The sequence below is a fragment of the Zerene cesonia genome, chromosome 18, assembly GCF_012273895.1.
Source record: "Zerene cesonia ecotype Mississippi chromosome 18, Zerene_cesonia_1.1, whole genome shotgun sequence".
Taxonomy (NCBI): Eukaryota; Metazoa; Arthropoda; class Insecta; order Lepidoptera; family Pieridae; genus Zerene; species Zerene cesonia.
The window spans coordinates 8,442,972-8,462,177 of record NC_052119.1 but is presented as its reverse complement, the minus strand read 5'-3'; the positions used below and the strand labels follow the sequence as shown (position 1 = coordinate 8,462,177).

The window sequence follows — 19,206 nt, the reverse complement described above, 5'->3', positions numbered from 1 at the left end:
TAGATGAGACGAAGTCTCCATAGACAAGGCTAGCGTAGGTAGGTATTTTTAAACGTGTAAACAAATTAAATGTGTGACTATCGAAACGGAGAAGACTAAATTCTGACATTTTATGTATTGTTGCATCGCGTTAACGTTATCGATGTTCGGTTGTAGTAGAATTGAGTCTAACACAAAGTTCAAATTTGTTATAGCACTGACATTGATAGATGCCATCGAAACACGGAAATTAAAATGTAACGATATGCAATGGTTGTTGGTCTGTGCAAATGTGTTGTTTGTGAAGAGAATTTGTATTGTTGAAACTTCGGACTATTGCGGTGCTGCGAACCACTTATTTCATTAGATGAATGTCTCGTCTCTCTAGCCCTCAGCGAATTTCATCGTGACGGTAATGCTTTATGGTGTTCACACTATTGTGAATGTGTACGAATTTCCTACTATTACAGTATAGTCTTATCTTGTGCGTTCGCCAGAGTGAAAAAATGTTGTTGATGTTCTTAATTATAGATAATTTTAAGTATCAATTTAGGTATTGTTAAATTTCTCTAATTTTTACTAAATTCTATTTAATATATTTGTAAATACACTTGACTAAATTTTGATTTAATGTGTATATAAGAGGAAAAGAAATTTTTATTTAATATAAAATCACCTAAGGTGCAAAAATACAAATTGTTGAAAACTTGAAATATGCTTTTTATTTACGAAACGTGAACAATCCTCGCAAGCTGGACATAAAATATCTAGCTTAGAAAATGCGACATTTATTAGGAACTATAAAAAAGTCGTAAAAACAAAAGTTTTCTAGCAAAAGCCAGAAATTCTTTGATGTAAATTGTGACTTGGCGACTAAAGATACATTAGTATGTTAAATTTACTAGAACAAATATTTTTAATTGGCAAAGACAACGATGTCTTTTTAGCAGAATATGTTGAAAAGATCGCCAGATAAATTTATGAAAATTAACACTACACACAATAATGTCGCATTATAAAGATGAAAGAGCCTTTGCTTTTTTGTGTTCTAAAGATAAACAAAATGCTGCTTTTTATGCACACAAATTGTGTTTCATAAGTAAATTACATTATTTTTACAATGATATCAAACAAAATATTATACTCTTTAAAACCAAGTACAGTCAGAGACATCTATTGAAAAAAGTGCTGGTATCAGTTCTATATTCCAATCTTGCCAATAGATGGCGCTCCATAAAATTATGATTTACATAAACTCTCAAGAGTATTCAATGCCAACCACCAGAGTGCATTATTATCAAACCGTATCATAAGAAACACCATCTAGTAAAAACTATCCGTAAACGGAACAAATGTATAAATATTTGAGTTAACTTTCTTTTATATTTTAAATAGGCACATTATATGTAGTTTTTGTTTCTAACTAGCAAAAACTGTTGTGTAAGAAGGGTTCGCGAAGCTTTCTACGATGCAAAACTGTTTTATTTTTTATTATTGATACGACATCTAGACATCTAGAAATTGTATGATAAATCCATTACTTATAGGCAAGTAACATAGCTTTTCAGTAAAGTAAACCATAAAAAATCTAGATTTTAGGATGCTTCGCTCGCCCTGGTTAGAAAATAAATAATGTAATAAATAACATTGCATTAAAAATAAAAGACCACCGTATAAACTTATATGTATATTTGTATTTACATAAGCTACTTCATAAAATAAATACTTAAAAAACACAAAGCTCGGTCTCTTAATGGAAACTCAACAAAAGGGATAATTTTACAATATCTGAAGATGGAAATTACTGAGATAATATAAACAATATAATTCCTTAGTCATGTTTCTTTGTAGAACAATGCTACATTATCCATTATAAGGGGGATGTTTTCCTGCAAACTATTTTTTTTTCGCATATATAATATAGAACCACTTATAGTGAAAGTTCATGTAGTTTAATGTATTTTTTTGTACCGCTTCTTCCAAACGTAATTATTAATTCATCTATTTGTATATTATATCATAAGATTATCATAAATTGTCCGCCTCGATCAGAGTCTTACTTTTCAAGTATTGGCCAAGAAATATTAGAATTATAAAAACATCAAAAATTTTATCACAAAGCCGAAACTTCTGCTTGAATTTAATCATCAAATAACCAAAAAAGAATCTTCCACGAATATACATAAAAATTATTCGCAAGAAAACGACCCCAAAATTATATATATAACATATTGTTGGCATGTTAGAATCTAATATTTAAATAATTATTCTAAGCACCCAAGTTAATCAGTCTTAAAACTAACAATATATTTTCTTCTAACTCACATCGTTTCGCTACGAATCTGAACCAGTCGTTATATTTAATTTCATTATTTACGAATGAGTGTTATTTCCACACTATATTCAAAGACAAATGAGTTTTTTTTTTTGAACGTGTTAATGCAATCTGTTCCAGGAACATCAAAGACAAATGATGTTGAAAAAATTTTCCGAAGTAAATTTTCAGAGTAATTATTATTAATCTATATTATCTATTTGTCTTTGTCCATTATTTTATTCAGGCTTTCTATCAATAAAACACTATAACTTTGTAAAATACTTTCTTATAATTACTTAGAGCACTTTGAATTCGTTTCCAATTTACCACATACCCCAAAATAAAGTCATACTTTAAACAAAACAAAATTCTCAGAACCAATAAAATATCTACTCCTTCTACATGGTCAGAAATGAATCTCGCACCAATTAACCTAAGACTAGGTTACAGTTCGTAATAAAATTCGGGTTTCATTACGAAATAAATCCAAATTAAATCTACGGCAATAATGTGCATATTAGCTTTCAAACATTTATAAATTAACATATAGACAAGTTAAACAAAGAATCTCTTTTGAGAAAGTCGCTTAAGATATGCGTTTTAGGTACCAAGTTATATCCAATCAAATCATTAAATGTTTATTACTTTCTGGTAAATATTTAGTTGAACACACACAAATATAACTGCAATTTAACAAGTCTACAGATAAAATAACAATAGGAACAATAAAATGTATAAAATATATAACAAGAACAATGCTTCAATATTTATAAACAGAAACATAAGCCTAAGTAAATAAATTAAACATTATACAATGCATTGTTACAATATATAATACCTTTTATAAAAATTAATAGTGACATGGTTCATGGAACTTGAATTAAGTTCTCAAAAAAGGGAAATTCTTCTAAAAAAATCTATCTTCAATATTATAGATTTCATTATAATACTATATATCAATTATTTATAGAGAGTCGGTGCTAAAAGAGGTTCAACACTCCACAGAATATACATTATATTGTGAAAAATAACTCTTTCTCTATTGTCTCTTTATGTTAAAAATACGTAAAACATAAAAGCAACATGCAAAAATTATAGTAGGCTTAGAATTATGAAAAAGCTGCCTATTATTGTATTTTTCTATAAAAACCTAACTTCTTTTATAACTTTTTTATTTTTTCAATTTATATCTGATAATGTTTTGTACGGGCAAGTTGGTTAGCTTACGACTTATCGCTCATTTATTCACGGATATTCGTGTTATGATATTAATTAATTGATTTAAAATTAAATTTTATTCAAACAAATAAAACTTATATGAAATCTTCCCAATAGGTACATAGTATAACAATGAAACCCAATTTCATTTTTATTTTAATTTTGCGTCCAAAATGTCCCATATTGCTTTTTTATAATCTATTGTCGAACCAATTTCACAATAGTTATGGCAAACAAACCGTGTAACTCGATCCATCCAAACATTTTGATCCATATTCTAAAGTATGTCATAATTATCTTGACTCATTTGATAATTATTGGTCGATCTTTGTAAAACAGTCCAAGTCATGTTACCGAAAATCCGGAATTTGTCATGTGACCTTCATAATGACTTGACCCATGATTTACTGACTTATCGGATCGAATAAAAATAATGTTGTGCTCAACATTAAAAGAAAGCGTCCGATACTGTCACCTGCGACTGTACTCGTTCTGAAAATCTCTATAGTGACATTTAATACCCGCTTCACATTTATTGGACCCAAATTCTTAAACTTACAACGCCGCATTGGTATACAAAACCCAAGATGCACAGTCTCATACAAAAGTAACGCTCGAAAGTGTCACTAGCACTCATAAATTACTAGCTGCGCCGCGTGGTTTCACCCGCGTAAGTCCGTATCCTGTAGGAATATCGGGATAAAATGTTGCTTATATGTTATTCAAGTTGTCCAGCTATTTACATACCAAATTTCATTGCAATCGGTTGAGTAGATTTTTCGTGAAAGAGCAACAGACACACACATCCTTACAAACTTTCGCATTTATAATATTATAGTAGGATAGTAGGATTTCTAAATAAAGTTAGAGGCTATTTGAAATGAGTGTTCAATTTAGAACGTTTCATTCATTATATGGCGTAAATTATATTGAGTGTGCAACTTGGGTGTTATTATATCATGTAACGCTGCTAAGACATTTCATCGCCGTAAATGTCTACAGGTCATCATTAAGTTATCGACAGAATAAGGTAAGTTACGGTCACTTTAACTTGACGCATCTCTGGTATGCGAGGCCCCGCCCCCTCACCCCTCCCTCCAGATTTTCAGCTTGCCCTGCAATTGTACTGAGCGTCAAGAGCATATAACATTATATTAATTAACATAACTATAACTTCGTAGGTGTAATTGGTAAGTGCAACACTTTCAATGGTACTTTTCAACCGAATTATAAAAGGAAGAGATATAAGGATAGTCGATGCCTCTCATGTGATCCGTTGTGCATTTTAGTGTGGTGTATTTCTGACAATTTTAAAGATGTTTAAGATCATTGTTAAAAATGATGATGATGATGGTGATGATGATGATGATGATGGTGGTGGTGGTGGTGGTGGTGGTGGTGGTGATGATGATGAAAATACCGGCGAGGCCGATAACGACTTCATCATAGTGACTGAATTACTCAATATGAAGACGAATTACATAGTGGTCTTGTTACACGCTGGCAAGCGCGCGAAGTGAAAGCGGGCGCATGGCAGCTAGGCGACATCGTCGTCCGGCTTGGCGAGATTAGGCTCAGACTCGGCGCGGCGCTGCAGCGCGTCCTCCGCGCCCCCCGCGCCGCCCGCAGCGCCCCCGGCGCCCCCCGCGCCCCCCGCCGCGCCCGGCCCCGCCCGCGTCTTGTTGATGTCCGGCGCGCTGCGGGTCACGTCCGCCTGCGTACGTACACGCTAACGATAAATAAATTAATGAAAATTGCTTTTCTATACGAATCATATGAGAAAACACGTAAAATTTTCACACGAAAGTACCGGAACGATTTAAAAAATTTTAACTTTCGCCGTTAGAAAGCTGCAACTTCATCGAGTGATATTATAACCTATATGTATGGGCGAACAGCTACATAGCGGGATTAGAGGTACTTCACGTGTGTTAAAAGACGTTTCCGTAACAATTACTTAACAATAACATTTCAAAGGAAAGGAATTTTAATAATGTAATAACATCTTGAATAACCAAGAATGTGTGCACATGGTGTGCAAATTTGATTCAAATCGATTGAGTGTTTTAGGAGTCCGTCGTGGACAAGCAACGTGACACGTGATTTATACTATATATAAAGATTTCAGGATAACTAAAATGAGAAATAAACTAACTAGCTCATTGTCATAGTCGGGCTCGTGTTTGATCTCAGCGAGGTTGTCGTTGAGATAGCACACGCCGTTGAGGTCTATGGCACTGTTCGAGAAAATGGCCGCCGCGCCCGTTGAGTCTACACGCGGCTCACTTTTCTGTAATAAACAATAAATTATCATCATCACCACCATTGTAGACACCATATTATTATAATCATAATCGTCATCATCAACCTCGGCAGTATCATCATCATCATCATCATCATCATCATCATCGTCATCATCATCATCATCATCGTCAGGATCAATATAATTTCGTTCCTGTTTTTCGTCAATATAACGTTTAACGTGAATAATAAACAAAAAAAAATGGCTTCAGTTGAAGTCAGAGGTATAGGCGCTAAGGCACCATTGATATAACGCCTTCTAAGAACTACTATAAAATAATATTATAACTCGCTTCCGATTAATTGAAGGTACGACTATACCTTCAATATTTATCGAATTAATATATGAAGGTAACATTTAATTCCTAGTTTTATAGCATTGAAATGCTTTATAAATGAGAAATTTTGAATAAATAGAAAAGATTCGATAGCGAGGCGGGATTCGAACCCGCGGTTTTGCCAAACCGTAACAATAACAAGTCTCTCGACCAAGTGATCCCGCCTCAGCAAACGAATTTACTTCTACTCCTTCGGTTTCATATGTCTAAGCGACACCCCACGCCATCTATTGAGATAAATAAATTCATATTAAGTTAACAATTTAAAATAAGCTAACAACTGTATCACCGGGCACCATAAACTTCAACTGCGGTTTCTTATCTGGCGGCTCGCTTTCTGGCGACTTGTGCGTAAAGATCTCTTTGAAGTCTTTGTGCTCTCTGAAAAAATATATAAAAAAAGTTATATAAATATGGATATAAGATACGGGTCGGTGCGATTTGTATGAACAACTTTGTTATTCATGTGATTAATAAATATTCATATGGATTATTATTAGTATTAAATTTTAATTGACAATAACGTTTTTACTTTTGTGCTTGCAAGAAATCAAAGACTAATCTGTTCGGCTAATCTTGATTTATAAGTAGTGTTACTGGCATAACTTTCATACTTAGTTTTATTTACGAAACATATTGTGTATTTATATGTATGTGGGCGTCGAGCACGCTTTAGCACGAATTGAGCCAGCTCGCAACGTGGAAGTACCACACCCCCACAGAAGACCGGCGTGAAATAGTAGCAAGCTGCTGTGTTTCATTCGATGAGTGGGAGGGCCGGAGGCCCATATCCTTTTCCTTACCCTTCCGCTTTCGCCTCTTTAAGTGTTCATGGGCGATGGTAGTGCTTATCATCAGGTGACCCATATCCGCTATGACATAAAAAAACAATTATAATAACCGTTTAGGCGTAGTCTGATGGCTCTCAGTTTTCTCGCTCTGGTGCAACGTGATGAGGTTGCACGCCTTGCCCAGTATCACTATGGATATCAGCACACGCACCGTTATTAGGCATATGTAGGCGAGGAAAATTAGAAATATCGCTGCAAACCTGGAAATTATATTGAAATTTAAATTTGAGAATATATAAACATCAATCATTAAATAGTAAAAAATACAAAGATAATACCCAAAATGTATCTTCAATCACAAATTTGTAAGTATATATTCAATAAATTACATGCGCATGCGCACGCGCTTTCAGAACAAAATGTTTGTATGAATTTATTTATTTCAATGAATTTATTTGGCAGTATGAAAATTATCAGATTAAATCATTACATGATTTACACACCTAAAAATAATTCAAAACCTACACAAAATTGCCTCCCGCAAAAAGAGAGCGGGGGGGTTAAAATCACAACATAGTATAGAACAAAGCTTTCTTCGCTTTCCACCCTCTATGTCTGTATGCTAAACTTTTAAAACGGCTCAACACATTTGGATGGGGTTCCCTCACCCGTCCACCTTGACGGCGTGCACCAGCACCCTGGTGATGACGACCCCCAGCGGCAGCGGGATGAAGCCCATGCGTCGCGCCACGAGGTCCGAGTGGTCGCTGAACGCGTACTCCTGCCGCGTCTGCGCCACGTCGTACGCGAGGCTCAGCGTGTACTCGCGGTACACGCCGTACGGGATCTCGTTGAAGCTGAGCGGCCAAATTGTGTTCAACTTATTATATAAGTAAATGAAAAATTTTTGAAAAAAAATTTGATCACAAGGCGGGATTCGAAGCCGCGTCATTTTGCCATACTGTAGCAACGCCTGGACTTCTATTTCTATTCTTTCAAAATTTCTTATCTATAAAAAGCATTTTCAATGCTAAAAAGGTAATAATTTAATATAATAGTAGTTTCTATTTTTCGTCTGACTCCAAACATTGAGGTAATTCAATGTGATTTCTCTGTCTCTCAGAGCAAAATGGCAAGGGCAATAATTAATGCATGTTAATAAACTATTGATATGTTTTACTTACCGAGTAATAAAGGCATGCTTAACCCAATCTATTATAACCTCAAAAGTCAAAACCAGCACACAATCAGGTGCTAAGATCCAGAACCGCTCCTCTTTCCAGACATATTCCTTCATAGTCTGTAGCACAACTATAAACAGTAGTACGGCCAGATGCAACCTCTCTCTTACATCGCTGCATGACACTTGGAAGAGGTTGTTCTTGTCAAACTTTTTGAATACACTGCCTTTCAACTCTACGAACTGTTAAAATAATCATGATTTTTTATATTTTTATGGTTTCTTCTACTAAGCACTAACATAAAAAAAAACAATCAAATATTTATAGCCCGGCACAGGCCATTGGGGAAAGTTAAATAGAGAATATGATAATTTTTTTAAAGTTATCAATGCAATTTAATACAAGCTCTATTTATAATGTGTCTGAGTGTGCAAAAATATGCATTTATAAAATCAAAATGTGTAAAAGCACTAATTTGATTTCTATGATACTTGGTAATGCCGTTGGTTATGAACCAGAATAACCGAAAACAATTCGATTAATTGCTTTTGAATACGGGTACATTTTGTGGTATGGCTCCTTTGATAATATTTTTCTATGTAAAAAGATCTATTGATCGAAATTAATTTTCGTATTATTCAACAATAGAAAAATATTGAGGCAGGAAGAAAAATGACCTAAATTATAATCAACATACAAAAGATGAAGATCACAGTAACCATTGTTCATTAGTATTATGTTAGCAAAGCACTAATCAAATGATGTAACACAAATGACTCAACTTACATTATTGGACATCATAATGATGAGTAGACTCTTGTTGTTAGAATTGAATGCCACATTGAGTGTTGTAGCTTGAAATAACACTAATAGGCTGTGGAGAACTGATTTGATGATTAGGAAATAATATTGGTAACTAACAAAAAAAAATAAAAATAAACGTAACTTTTATCAGGGATCCTGAACAATAATGTATAAAAATTTCAGTAGGAATCTAAGGAAAATAAGTTGACATCGTCTAAATGCTAAACCATAAAGAACTATAAATCTGTAAAACTAAATTTATATTCATATCATAAACTGTTAAAAATTGTATACATTTATAAGTTGTAAATATATATAATGTATCAGATCTATTTCCAGACACATATACATAGCTACACAAAAATAATTTTAATACTCTTTTACAACATCATAATGATGCCAATGATTTGTTGAATCTATGTATCAGATATTTAAAAAGGATACAGACATATATCATAGCAAAAATCAAGTGTGGTATCACACCCAAATGCTCTCTTTTCCTATCTCTTGGTTCTGTAGCTGTCCAGAACAAGGCATCTATTGTATCTTGTCCAAACGCTGAAAACAACCTGTCACCAACCTCTAACATATTATAGAATATATATAACTTCATAACACTCTGGCTTTTCACTAGATGATACATCATATTTGTATCAATATAACACATTAATATACTACATATTAAGAGAATGAATCCTTTAAGTACATCACATGTCTCAGCGGGTTTCAGTATGCTTCTTTGAGAGTTTGAGCAGAACCTGAAAAAAGAAAATTTAATAGTGTTTATTCTCTACTTTTTTTAATCTAAGTATCGTGATTGATTCCAACAGTATGGGTGTGAACTTGTTAATCAACAAACAAATTATATTATCTATAAAACATCTTGTTTACAATATTACTATGTAAATTTTTTAATTAAACAAACTACTTTTTATTGTCAAACTCACCCAAAACACCTTCTAAATAATCTTTCAAAAAAGGACCAGAACGCCATTATAAATCTTAAAGGAAGAAATGTATAAATGAAAAGTAGGGAGTCCGCACATTGAAAAAATCCATATGCCATAAATTTCTCCAATTCTTGTGGTATTTTAATAAAAGAATACACCTTTTCTCGTCTCGCTGAAAATCTTTCTTCATCGTGCTCCAATAAATAGCCTCTAGTTAGTTCTACATGCAAAAATGTAAACAGGGAAGCATTTTTTTCACCATCTGAAAAAAATTAATCATGAGGCATTACGAATAATATAAAAAACACAGTATTTGACATTTTCTAATGATAGTACCTTTGCTTTTTATCTCTTTAACCACCCTATCCGTAAACTCTCCAGAGTTAGTTTGGTTAACATTCTTAAAACGTAACCTTTTGGTGTGTTCTTGTAAATCTTCATTTTTTAATGTCATGTTAGACAGGTTTACTTCGTCATCAATTCAAAAACATTGCTATAGGAATCGCAAGAGTATTAAACGCACAACTAATAAACAACTTACACCCAAATAAAATCAAAAATACTTTGACCGACAACAGACAAAAATCTGACAGAAGACAAACATTTCATGATAATATGTCAGTTCCACAGAGTACCTATTAAACTGCAATTTGAACTGTCGTAAGTAGCTAGAGACTGAAAGAAACATTTATGCCTCTGTGACTCGATCCGGGCCCGCTCGATACATTAATGCAAAGATTCATACATTGCGCGAAATGTTTGCATTCAAGTATGTGACTGGGATTAAAGGATAAAAAGGGCACCTATGATATTCAGTTTTAACAAAACTTGACAGTCCGATACTGGGTCAACATCGCGACCGGGTATTGCCAAGCTAATTGTCGTTTAAGCTTATTGTTAATTTGCCGCTTTTTTGGTATATACAAAAGTTTTTTAGGAATGACTTCGTAATTTATGAATATTAAATGTTTCTTTACATATTTTTTCCTATCAATGTACAACTTACGACTTTTGTGATTTATATAAGTACATATAAAATGTAAATATTGTAATACATTCTATTTATTAGTCACTATAAGAGATTCCTCTGTTCCTTCTCAGTTATAGGTGGTAGTATATTAAATAGTCTAGGGTGATATTGTGGTAGTGTTAGAGGGAAAGAGGGGGATTTGGAGATGAGGATATATAGTATATATAGTCGAGGTTGGCAACACTGCATTTGACATTGCACAATCCGCATTCTTGAATATATACCTAGTTATCTGTGAGTAAAGTTGTGAATTTATTATTTCCGCAGTCCGCTACGCATACCGTAATCGCATTCCGGTTTTTTGATCGAGTTCAATCATGTAGCTACAAAGTTAAAGTGTTAACGATAGTACAAATTAATAATTATTTATAATTTACTCGAATGTAGCATTGAAATTTGCTCAAATCTAAAAGTATTTTAAATTATTATCGGTAGATATTGTGAATGTTAAAGTAAGTAGACTTAAAAGTGGGTAACTATGTCGCGCCAAGTGGACTTGAATATTAACAAATTACTTGATGGATTAGGCCTCGATGGAGATGAAAATGATTTTTGCGACTTTACTATAGCCGACCAGAACTCTGTTGCTGAATCTCAAGGTATAACACCAACGACTCCGTCAAATTTTAAACCCATACTTGGCAGTAATGTTACTTATGTTGTAGCATGTGTAATATTAAATGAAAACAATGAGATTTTAATGATGCAAGAGGCCAAAGAAAGTTGCGCTGGTAAATGGTATCTTCCTGCGGGTCGTATGGAGAAAGACGAAACAATTGTTCAAGCCGCAGCTAGAGAGGTACTTGAAGAAACTGGATTGTACTGCAAACCAGAAACCTTACTAGTCGTAGAAACCGCGGGCGGAACTTGGTACAGATTTGTTTTAACCGGAAAAGTGACTGGGGGTGAACTCAAAACTCCGGCGAAAGCTGATAAAGAATCTTTACAGGCAAAATGGATTTCAAATTTGGATGAAATAACTTTGCGAGCCAATGACATATTGCATTTAATTGAGAGAGCTAAAATGTACAAACAGAGCCGTCCTGGTGAAACCTGGCATAGAAATATTCTACCAGTACCAACTCCGCACACAAAAGATCTATTAAGACTTATAGTCCTCATTAAAAAAAGAAGTACAAACAAATTGCATGTTTTATTAAGTGAGAAAAGTGCTCTACATTTTCCTACATGTGAAATCAATCCAGCTAAAAGTGTTCATTCTACATTGAGGAGGTTTATGGTTGAAATGTTTGGCGCTGACGTTGCACAACACAGGCCATTGGGTCTCTTTAATGTTGAAGCTGATCCTTCGGCTCATGGCTGTTGTCTTTCATTACTAGTAGTATTCAGACCTCCACTCGAAGAAGTGCCTTTAATTGGAAAATGTGCTTGGCATGAGCTATCACAAGAAGTTGAAAGGAATCTCTTACCTGTTGTGTCTAAAAAAAATTCTACAATTGAATTACATGTTGTACGTTAAAATGATAATGATGACATATAATTTTTGGTGTAATATGAATTTCAAATACTCATTTGTTGTTGGCTCTCTGTTATATTAGAAGGAAACTTTAAAATTTTCGATTTAAAAGAATTACTATAACAGTTGAAAAGAAGAAAATTGATTACAAAATGGCATGATTTATTTATTTTACATTTGCATTATTTATATTAATTATTTATTATTTTATTGGATCTGATACTATGTTAGCTACATGTAAACGAGTTTCTATTTGACATTTTTTAATTTAAATGTATGTCTGCAAAATTCTGTTAATATTAATTAAATAATCATATAATTGTGTAAGAAGTTTAACAAGACAATTAACATATTGTAGAGAAAACTGGTGAAGGACAATGGGGACAATATATAAAAAATTCTAACCTACTAACCAAATTTTAGCTTGCCAACAAAATGATTCACTTTTATCAGTTTAAATAATATTATTTTGCAAGCTAGGTAAAAGAAAAAGTTTTACATATGAATCAAAATAAATAGCAAGACTGATTGTTGAAGCAAAAAAAAACTGTTTGATACTATGAATAATGCTTTTTTTATTAATGGAATATTATTTTAAAACTAGCTTTCCGCCTGCGTCTACACCTGCATATTCAAAGGTAATTCCCAGGTTTTAATTAGATATTTCATCACAGTAAATTAGCCTTTGTCACTCTAGCCACCTATTTCAAGACATAAAAATTATATCATGAAATCCTCCCCCTCAACATAAAAGAAAGACAAACAAATAAAGTTTCTCATTTATACTATTAGTGATGATTTTAAGCTATGATATTTCTTTAATGTACTTATTGGCGATTTATTTATTGGGCAGGCACATCACTTCTTAATTAAGCCGCCGCCTAATAAACTGTACTCTTTTTTAATTAATTTTGTATTATACAATTTATTGAAGCGTTAATTAATAATTAATCCTAGGTATATATTCAATAAAAACAAATCAGTATTAAATTAACATTCCACTGAGTCTAAATTTTGTAACATCTAATAATACTGTACCCAATAACTAATACAAACTATTGTATTGATTCCTTTTTCTCTAGCAAAAGGCAGCTAGTTAAAGTACAGACAAAGGGTAAAATGAGTCTTATGTACATACATCATTGGGTACATACATACAATAATTTCAATATTCAGATTATTGATTTTTTATTTTTTATTTGAAGGTGCTATTATGCATTTTACTGCATATTATTATGTTTGAGTTACATATATTATATTAATATGTTAAATCCTAAATAAAATATTTTTCTAACTCCTGTTTTTTATTTTAATAGCCTTATGTTCGATCCACAGAAAGGGCGGATTGTATGTTCGTTGTATCGAAAATGTATACTTACCAATTTAATTGAAGTACCTATCCAGCTATTCGGCTTAAGGAGGATATTACACTATCATTTAACTTGGATCATATAAGTGGTCATGTGTTTGTTCCATTTTTATTGACAATATAATTAAATGAAAATCATATCTCATAGATCAATGATCCAAGACAAATGATAGTGTAATTTCCCCTAAGATCATAATTTACGGTTATATATTTCAAAAGTTTATTATTTTTAACGATTGCAACATAGATAAATACTAAATACCATAAAATACACATAAATACCATATATAGACAGCTCATTTTAATATTTTACAGGGCTAGTATATAATAAAATAAAGTTGTTTCTTTAAATGATTTTATTTAAGCATTACAAAACCTGCACCTGACTAGAAAATTGAACAGCAGGTCATTTGAAATAAATTTCATAACATAATTCCTAATATTTATGTGTAAATGTATGTAGCTAATATGTATCACTATTAACATCGCTGAATGCGATTCACAATTACACTGTGCATTCCAGATGGAATATCATTTTGGAATATCATTTTTCAAAAACAAAAGTGTTTGCATAAGATTTGGATTATTGTTTTTAGTGCAATAATATAAATAAAAAATCATTAAGTAAAAAAATTAGCTTTGGTACATATAATACACATTGTGTAGTCCATAATTGGTTGTACAAATAATTAATTATTAATAACATAAGCATATCCAACTATCGTAAGAAATCGATTTTGTGCTATGTGAATCTATTCATATTTCATCGCAAACTCATACATTCGAAAGAGAATTTAATATTTTTTACTCTAAAAAAGTAGGTAATTCATGAAAATTATAAAGTTAAACATTTCTACATTCGTTAAGTAAAAGAATGTGCTTATCAGCAGACAAAATTGGATTGAAATATGAATATCTAAACCCCGTGACAAATTTGAAAAAAAAAGTGTCAACTCTACAAGGCGTGATCTATTAATGAAAACCACGTAAAACTAGTTATTTCTATGATTGGTTCCACGCCATAGGGAATATCCTATGTTTTGTATCCCTATTATAATGAACACATTGAACACGAGTTCATAAAATGTTTTGTATAGAATGAAATTCATAATAAATATTAGTCAATTATATTTTAGGCAGAGATTTTTATAACATAATATTATGAATGTGGAATAACGTCACAAATATTGTGTTAATGAAGCAAGCAATCTTCTCGAATTTTTGAAAAGTTTTTCAACGTTGCTCTTCACGTTATATAGGTTTAATATGGAAGACATTTTAAGTTTCAACCGACGTTCTGTGATAATTGTTAGCACTCTCTTGCTTGCTTTTTTTGCAAAATATTCAACGCATATTAATATAACGCATATAAATACATAAATTTCAAACATCAAAACGGACAAAATTTATTTTTAAATTTCTCATGTTGAAAAAAGTTACCTTAAACGGATATTTAAATGTTTTATAGAACGATTTAAAAGCTATACATGAGGTCTTGAAGGTGAAAGGCGTTTAATTCAGAAGCAAGATAAATTAGAGAGCTAAAGCGAACGTTTGTCTATTGAAATATAAGCCTTATTGCAACTAGACAGAGTCTTTAATTAAACCGTCACGACTCTAATAAACGTTTTGGGTGGAGCCCGAATTAATTTCTCATCAATGAAAAACCTACATCTTATCTATTACATAAATGCCTAATTTATAAATTAACCAGAAAACATGTAGTTGAAGCTCGAGTTTAAGCTATTACGACTTGAGATAATTTTAAATAAAATATAGAAATAATTCTAGTCATGAACTTACGAAATGATATCCATTCATAACTTCTGAAACAGAACTGGACATAAATATACAAATAGAAGCTGGATTAATCTTAATTGTAGCATTTATGACTATTGCATTATATATATTATGTGAGTTTGCTATCAAATAAATAAAAATTATGCAAAACTAACAAATTTAAACATTTCAATCGAAACAAAGGAGCAATGTTGTATGTTATAAATAGTTATACCCATACACTTAAAAAAATAACAAAATATATAAATAAAGTATGTTCATAGCATTTTTCAATTACTAGCACATTAGAATATTGTATTCAACTCATTAGAAAATTTAGTTAAACTAGTACAAAATTATAAACACATAAACTATAAGCTATTGTATGAAAATTTCATCAATGTCTTATATGCTGCCATAAGGCTCAATAAACCTAAATAAATATTAATTACTATCACATCCTACAGAGTCTATAAAAACATTATAACAGGCCTGCTGCCATTGTCATGAAAAAAAAAGAACTGTTTCCATAGATAACGGTAACTTTACCCTTCTATCTGTACACCTTGAATCCATGCATTGAGATCAGCTGATCCGGGACATTCGAGTTCATTTTCTGGTGCTATATCCGGAGTCAGTATTCTCCGAGCTGCAATTTGACCCGATAAATATGCCCCATGCACTGTTGAATAAAAGCTACTGTGTGTATGCTCTCCAGCGAAGAGTAATACTGGCTGAAAATTTAAGAAATAATGTTTAAATAAAACTATATATATTATATTATAATAGCTTATGCCCGCGCTTTTTGCGCTTCAAATTCGGAGTAGTTTAATAGATGATATTATACATATAAACTTTCCTCTTGAATTACTCTAACTTTTAAAAGAAACCCCATCAATATCCGAACCATGCAATCCGCATCACCAAAGAAACACCTTTAAATGTGATCTTAAAGGCATACTTATACTCCAAACTAGACTGTGGGTTTTTAACAAAGTTATTAATAACACCAAAGATTTATTCTCCTCCTTTAATAGTCATGGAAAAATATGTTTAATTATTTATTAGAAATTTGCTATTTAAACAGTTTTCTTATAATAACTATCAGACATGAAGTATTTATAAAGGTGCATTGAACTTCAGCAAAGTAATTTTAATTTGATAAACATCCCGAAATCACAATAAAATGTGATAAAACTTCAAAATGAAATTACTATTATAACTAAGATAAATATGGCCCGATTAACAATTTGATAAGATATCGAGGTACTACCTTTTTATCACGTACATTCCTAAATAGTGGTTGGGCTAAGCTTTCTACATCACTCTGACTTGCACCAACTCCTATAGCTGTGTATGCGCCACGTGTGTAAGGTTGTTTTTTCCAACTAGTACTGAAATGACAAGACATTTTTATTAATACTACTGATAGTATATCTCATTTACAGATAAAAAAATTATATGTAATATTGCTGTTATGTGTTATAATTATTTCTTTAAATACTTCAGTACTTATTTAAATACCAGTGTTTATTTTTTTTTCAGTTTCAATAATAATTTTGTACATAAATATATATATAAAAGGTTTATAGGTAAATAAATATTTATATCATAGATTGCAAGATAAACTCATGGATATTATTAATATGATGTAGAAATGGAACAACTGATAAAATGTTATTGTTCTCTAAGAAAAAATAAAATACTTCAACATAATTTCCAAATATGTTGATAATTATGATTAATATGTGTAGATTGATAATATGTTAAGCATTGTACTATGCTGAATGGACTTATCACTTTTTCTATCTTGTGGGTTTGTTAATAATGATATAATATTAATTATAATATATGGATATATCTGCAGAACTACAAGGTACCAACCCCTTCACCTAATCTATGAAGGATTGCTGAGAGCTTTGGGAGCTAGCTTGATGAAGCCAGATATCTTGCTATGAAGTCGACAATCTGGTGGATAATCTATTTAAAAAAATTTATATTTCTTACCAAACACACAGTATAGGCTCCGGAACAAATGGGTCATTTAAAAACTTCCTCAATATCTTAGTACATGTAACTCCAACCTCCTCCATTGATAATGTTTCCATGTACTCAGCCTCTTTGCCTGATACCCAGCCTAATAAAAGGGTTTCTGTTACTTTCGTAAATGAGTATATTTTTTTATACCATGAATCTGCCATACTTTCTGTGGACGAGGCATTATCCCAAAGCAACATGATCTCTGTTATGTCAGGATTAAGAAATGGTCTTTCATATTCTAAATAAATTTTATCAACAGCACTAAACAACAACCTTTCTATTGACTCCATTTTGTATTGAGGTAATGACGGTTCGAAAAGAGTGCTGGCACTATCCTTGAGTACACCCAAAGGAATTGTACATATAACATGATTAGCATAATAACTTTCCCCATTGTCACAGTGTACCTCAACTAAGTGTGTCCTTTTCTTGGGCTTGTCTTCTGATTCTACACTAGGCCTATTGAGTTGACCAGTTTGATCAGGGGCTGATGTTTTAGAGATATCCTCTATAACCGTCTGATCTGAATCTTCCGATTCATCACCAAAATCATCAGAATTTCCATTAGTATTCCAAATTATTTTAGACACTGGATGATTTGACATTATTTTATCTGGCGAAATATTCTTGGTCAACGGTTCTAAAATACGACTGTACCCTGAAGGTATCAGAATATTACCACCTTGTAACTCTGTGTAACTACCAAGCTCTAAGAGATCAATTTCATCCATTGAATTACATCCAGATATACATGTTTCACGTTTTAAAAGACAATCGAAGATTAGGCGGCGCAATTTTTTTTCCTCCGACGACGGTAATCGCTCAAGATATATCGCTGCTTCAAGGTTTATATGTTCACCCACACTGTGAATATCGGGCGGTGGTAGATACTGACACAAAAAATACTCTTCGCACCGCCTTAAAAAACACACATAAGCCTCATGAATTTCATGTAAGACGCCGAAAGGTACTTGCTTCCCATCCTCTGTTGCTGCTATAACCTTATGTGGTTTTGGTACGTTGATTATATTTACAAGTCCATTTGCTGTTGCCAACTCGTATATGGGATTACCTAAAACGCCGTGAATCCAGTTCGCTCCTAGTTCTACACGATGATGTTTCATTGGTATTGCAATAATACGACCACCGATACGTTTTCTTGCTTCTATTATGATAAAGTCCTGCATCCCATTATTGTTAAGGTGATTAGCAGCGGCTAGACCTGCCACACCGCCGCCAATTATAATAACATTATATTTGTTTTTTTCACATTTTTTACTAGAATTAATTTCGTCGTCGCCCATACTAAATATTATATTTTACTGAGAAAATTTACAACTGAGCTTTTATATTTGACGCTCAGCTGTTAAAATTTGATTGTACAACTGTCACTGTCAAACACTATATTTTAACATTACATCATGGCTTCCTCGGCACTGGTAAATCTGAATACAGCCGTACAAATTTATTATAGTTATATACAGATAATAATTTTATTAGAAAAGTAGTAATCACGAGATTTCGTATACACTGAATGCAAATACTATAAAAAATTTTAATTAGCATTATCCATAAGAAACAAATAACAAAATGGTAATACACCTAGGTAATCGATATATTTGTCGCCTCCCT

The 19,206-nt window shown here is 32.3% G+C and overlaps 3 protein-coding genes across 3 annotated transcripts; 1 reads left to right on the top strand and 2 right to left on the bottom strand.

The window, feature by feature from the left end:
- Positions 1–5,051: 5,051 nt before the first annotated feature.
- Positions 5,052–10,570, bottom strand: LOC119834090 (protein TAPT1 homolog). The gene is made up of 10 exons (XM_038358374.1): positions 10,216–10,570; positions 9,877–10,141; positions 9,374–9,687; positions 8,912–9,009; positions 8,129–8,367; positions 7,613–7,801; positions 7,055–7,204; positions 6,432–6,534; positions 5,670–5,804; positions 5,052–5,228 (listed from the first exon to the last, which is right to left on the bottom strand). Exons 1-10 carry the CDS (start codon positions 10,331–10,333, stop codon positions 5,052–5,054), a joined length of 1,788 nt encoding a protein of 595 aa, XP_038214302.1. The 5' UTR covers positions 10,334–10,570.
- A 550-nt stretch (positions 10,571–11,120) lies between these two features.
- On the top strand, positions 11,121–13,680 carry LOC119833854 (8-oxo-dGDP phosphatase NUDT18). The gene has a single exon (XM_038358057.1). It carries the CDS (start codon positions 11,388–11,390, stop codon positions 12,387–12,389), a length of 1,002 nt encoding a protein of 333 aa, XP_038213985.1. The 5' UTR covers positions 11,121–11,387; the 3' UTR covers positions 12,390–13,680.
- Positions 13,681–14,114: 434 nt separating this feature from the next.
- Positions 14,115–19,189, bottom strand: LOC119833980 (peroxisomal N(1)-acetyl-spermine/spermidine oxidase). Its single transcript, XM_038358244.1, has 3 exons — positions 17,542–19,189; positions 16,808–16,928; positions 14,115–16,268 (listed from the first exon to the last, which is right to left on the bottom strand). The coding sequence occupies exons 1-3, from the start codon at positions 18,876–18,878 to the stop codon at positions 16,080–16,082; spliced, it is 1,647 nt and encodes a 548-aa protein (XP_038214172.1). The 5' UTR covers positions 18,879–19,189; the 3' UTR covers positions 14,115–16,079.
- Positions 19,190–19,206: the final 17 nt, after the last annotated feature.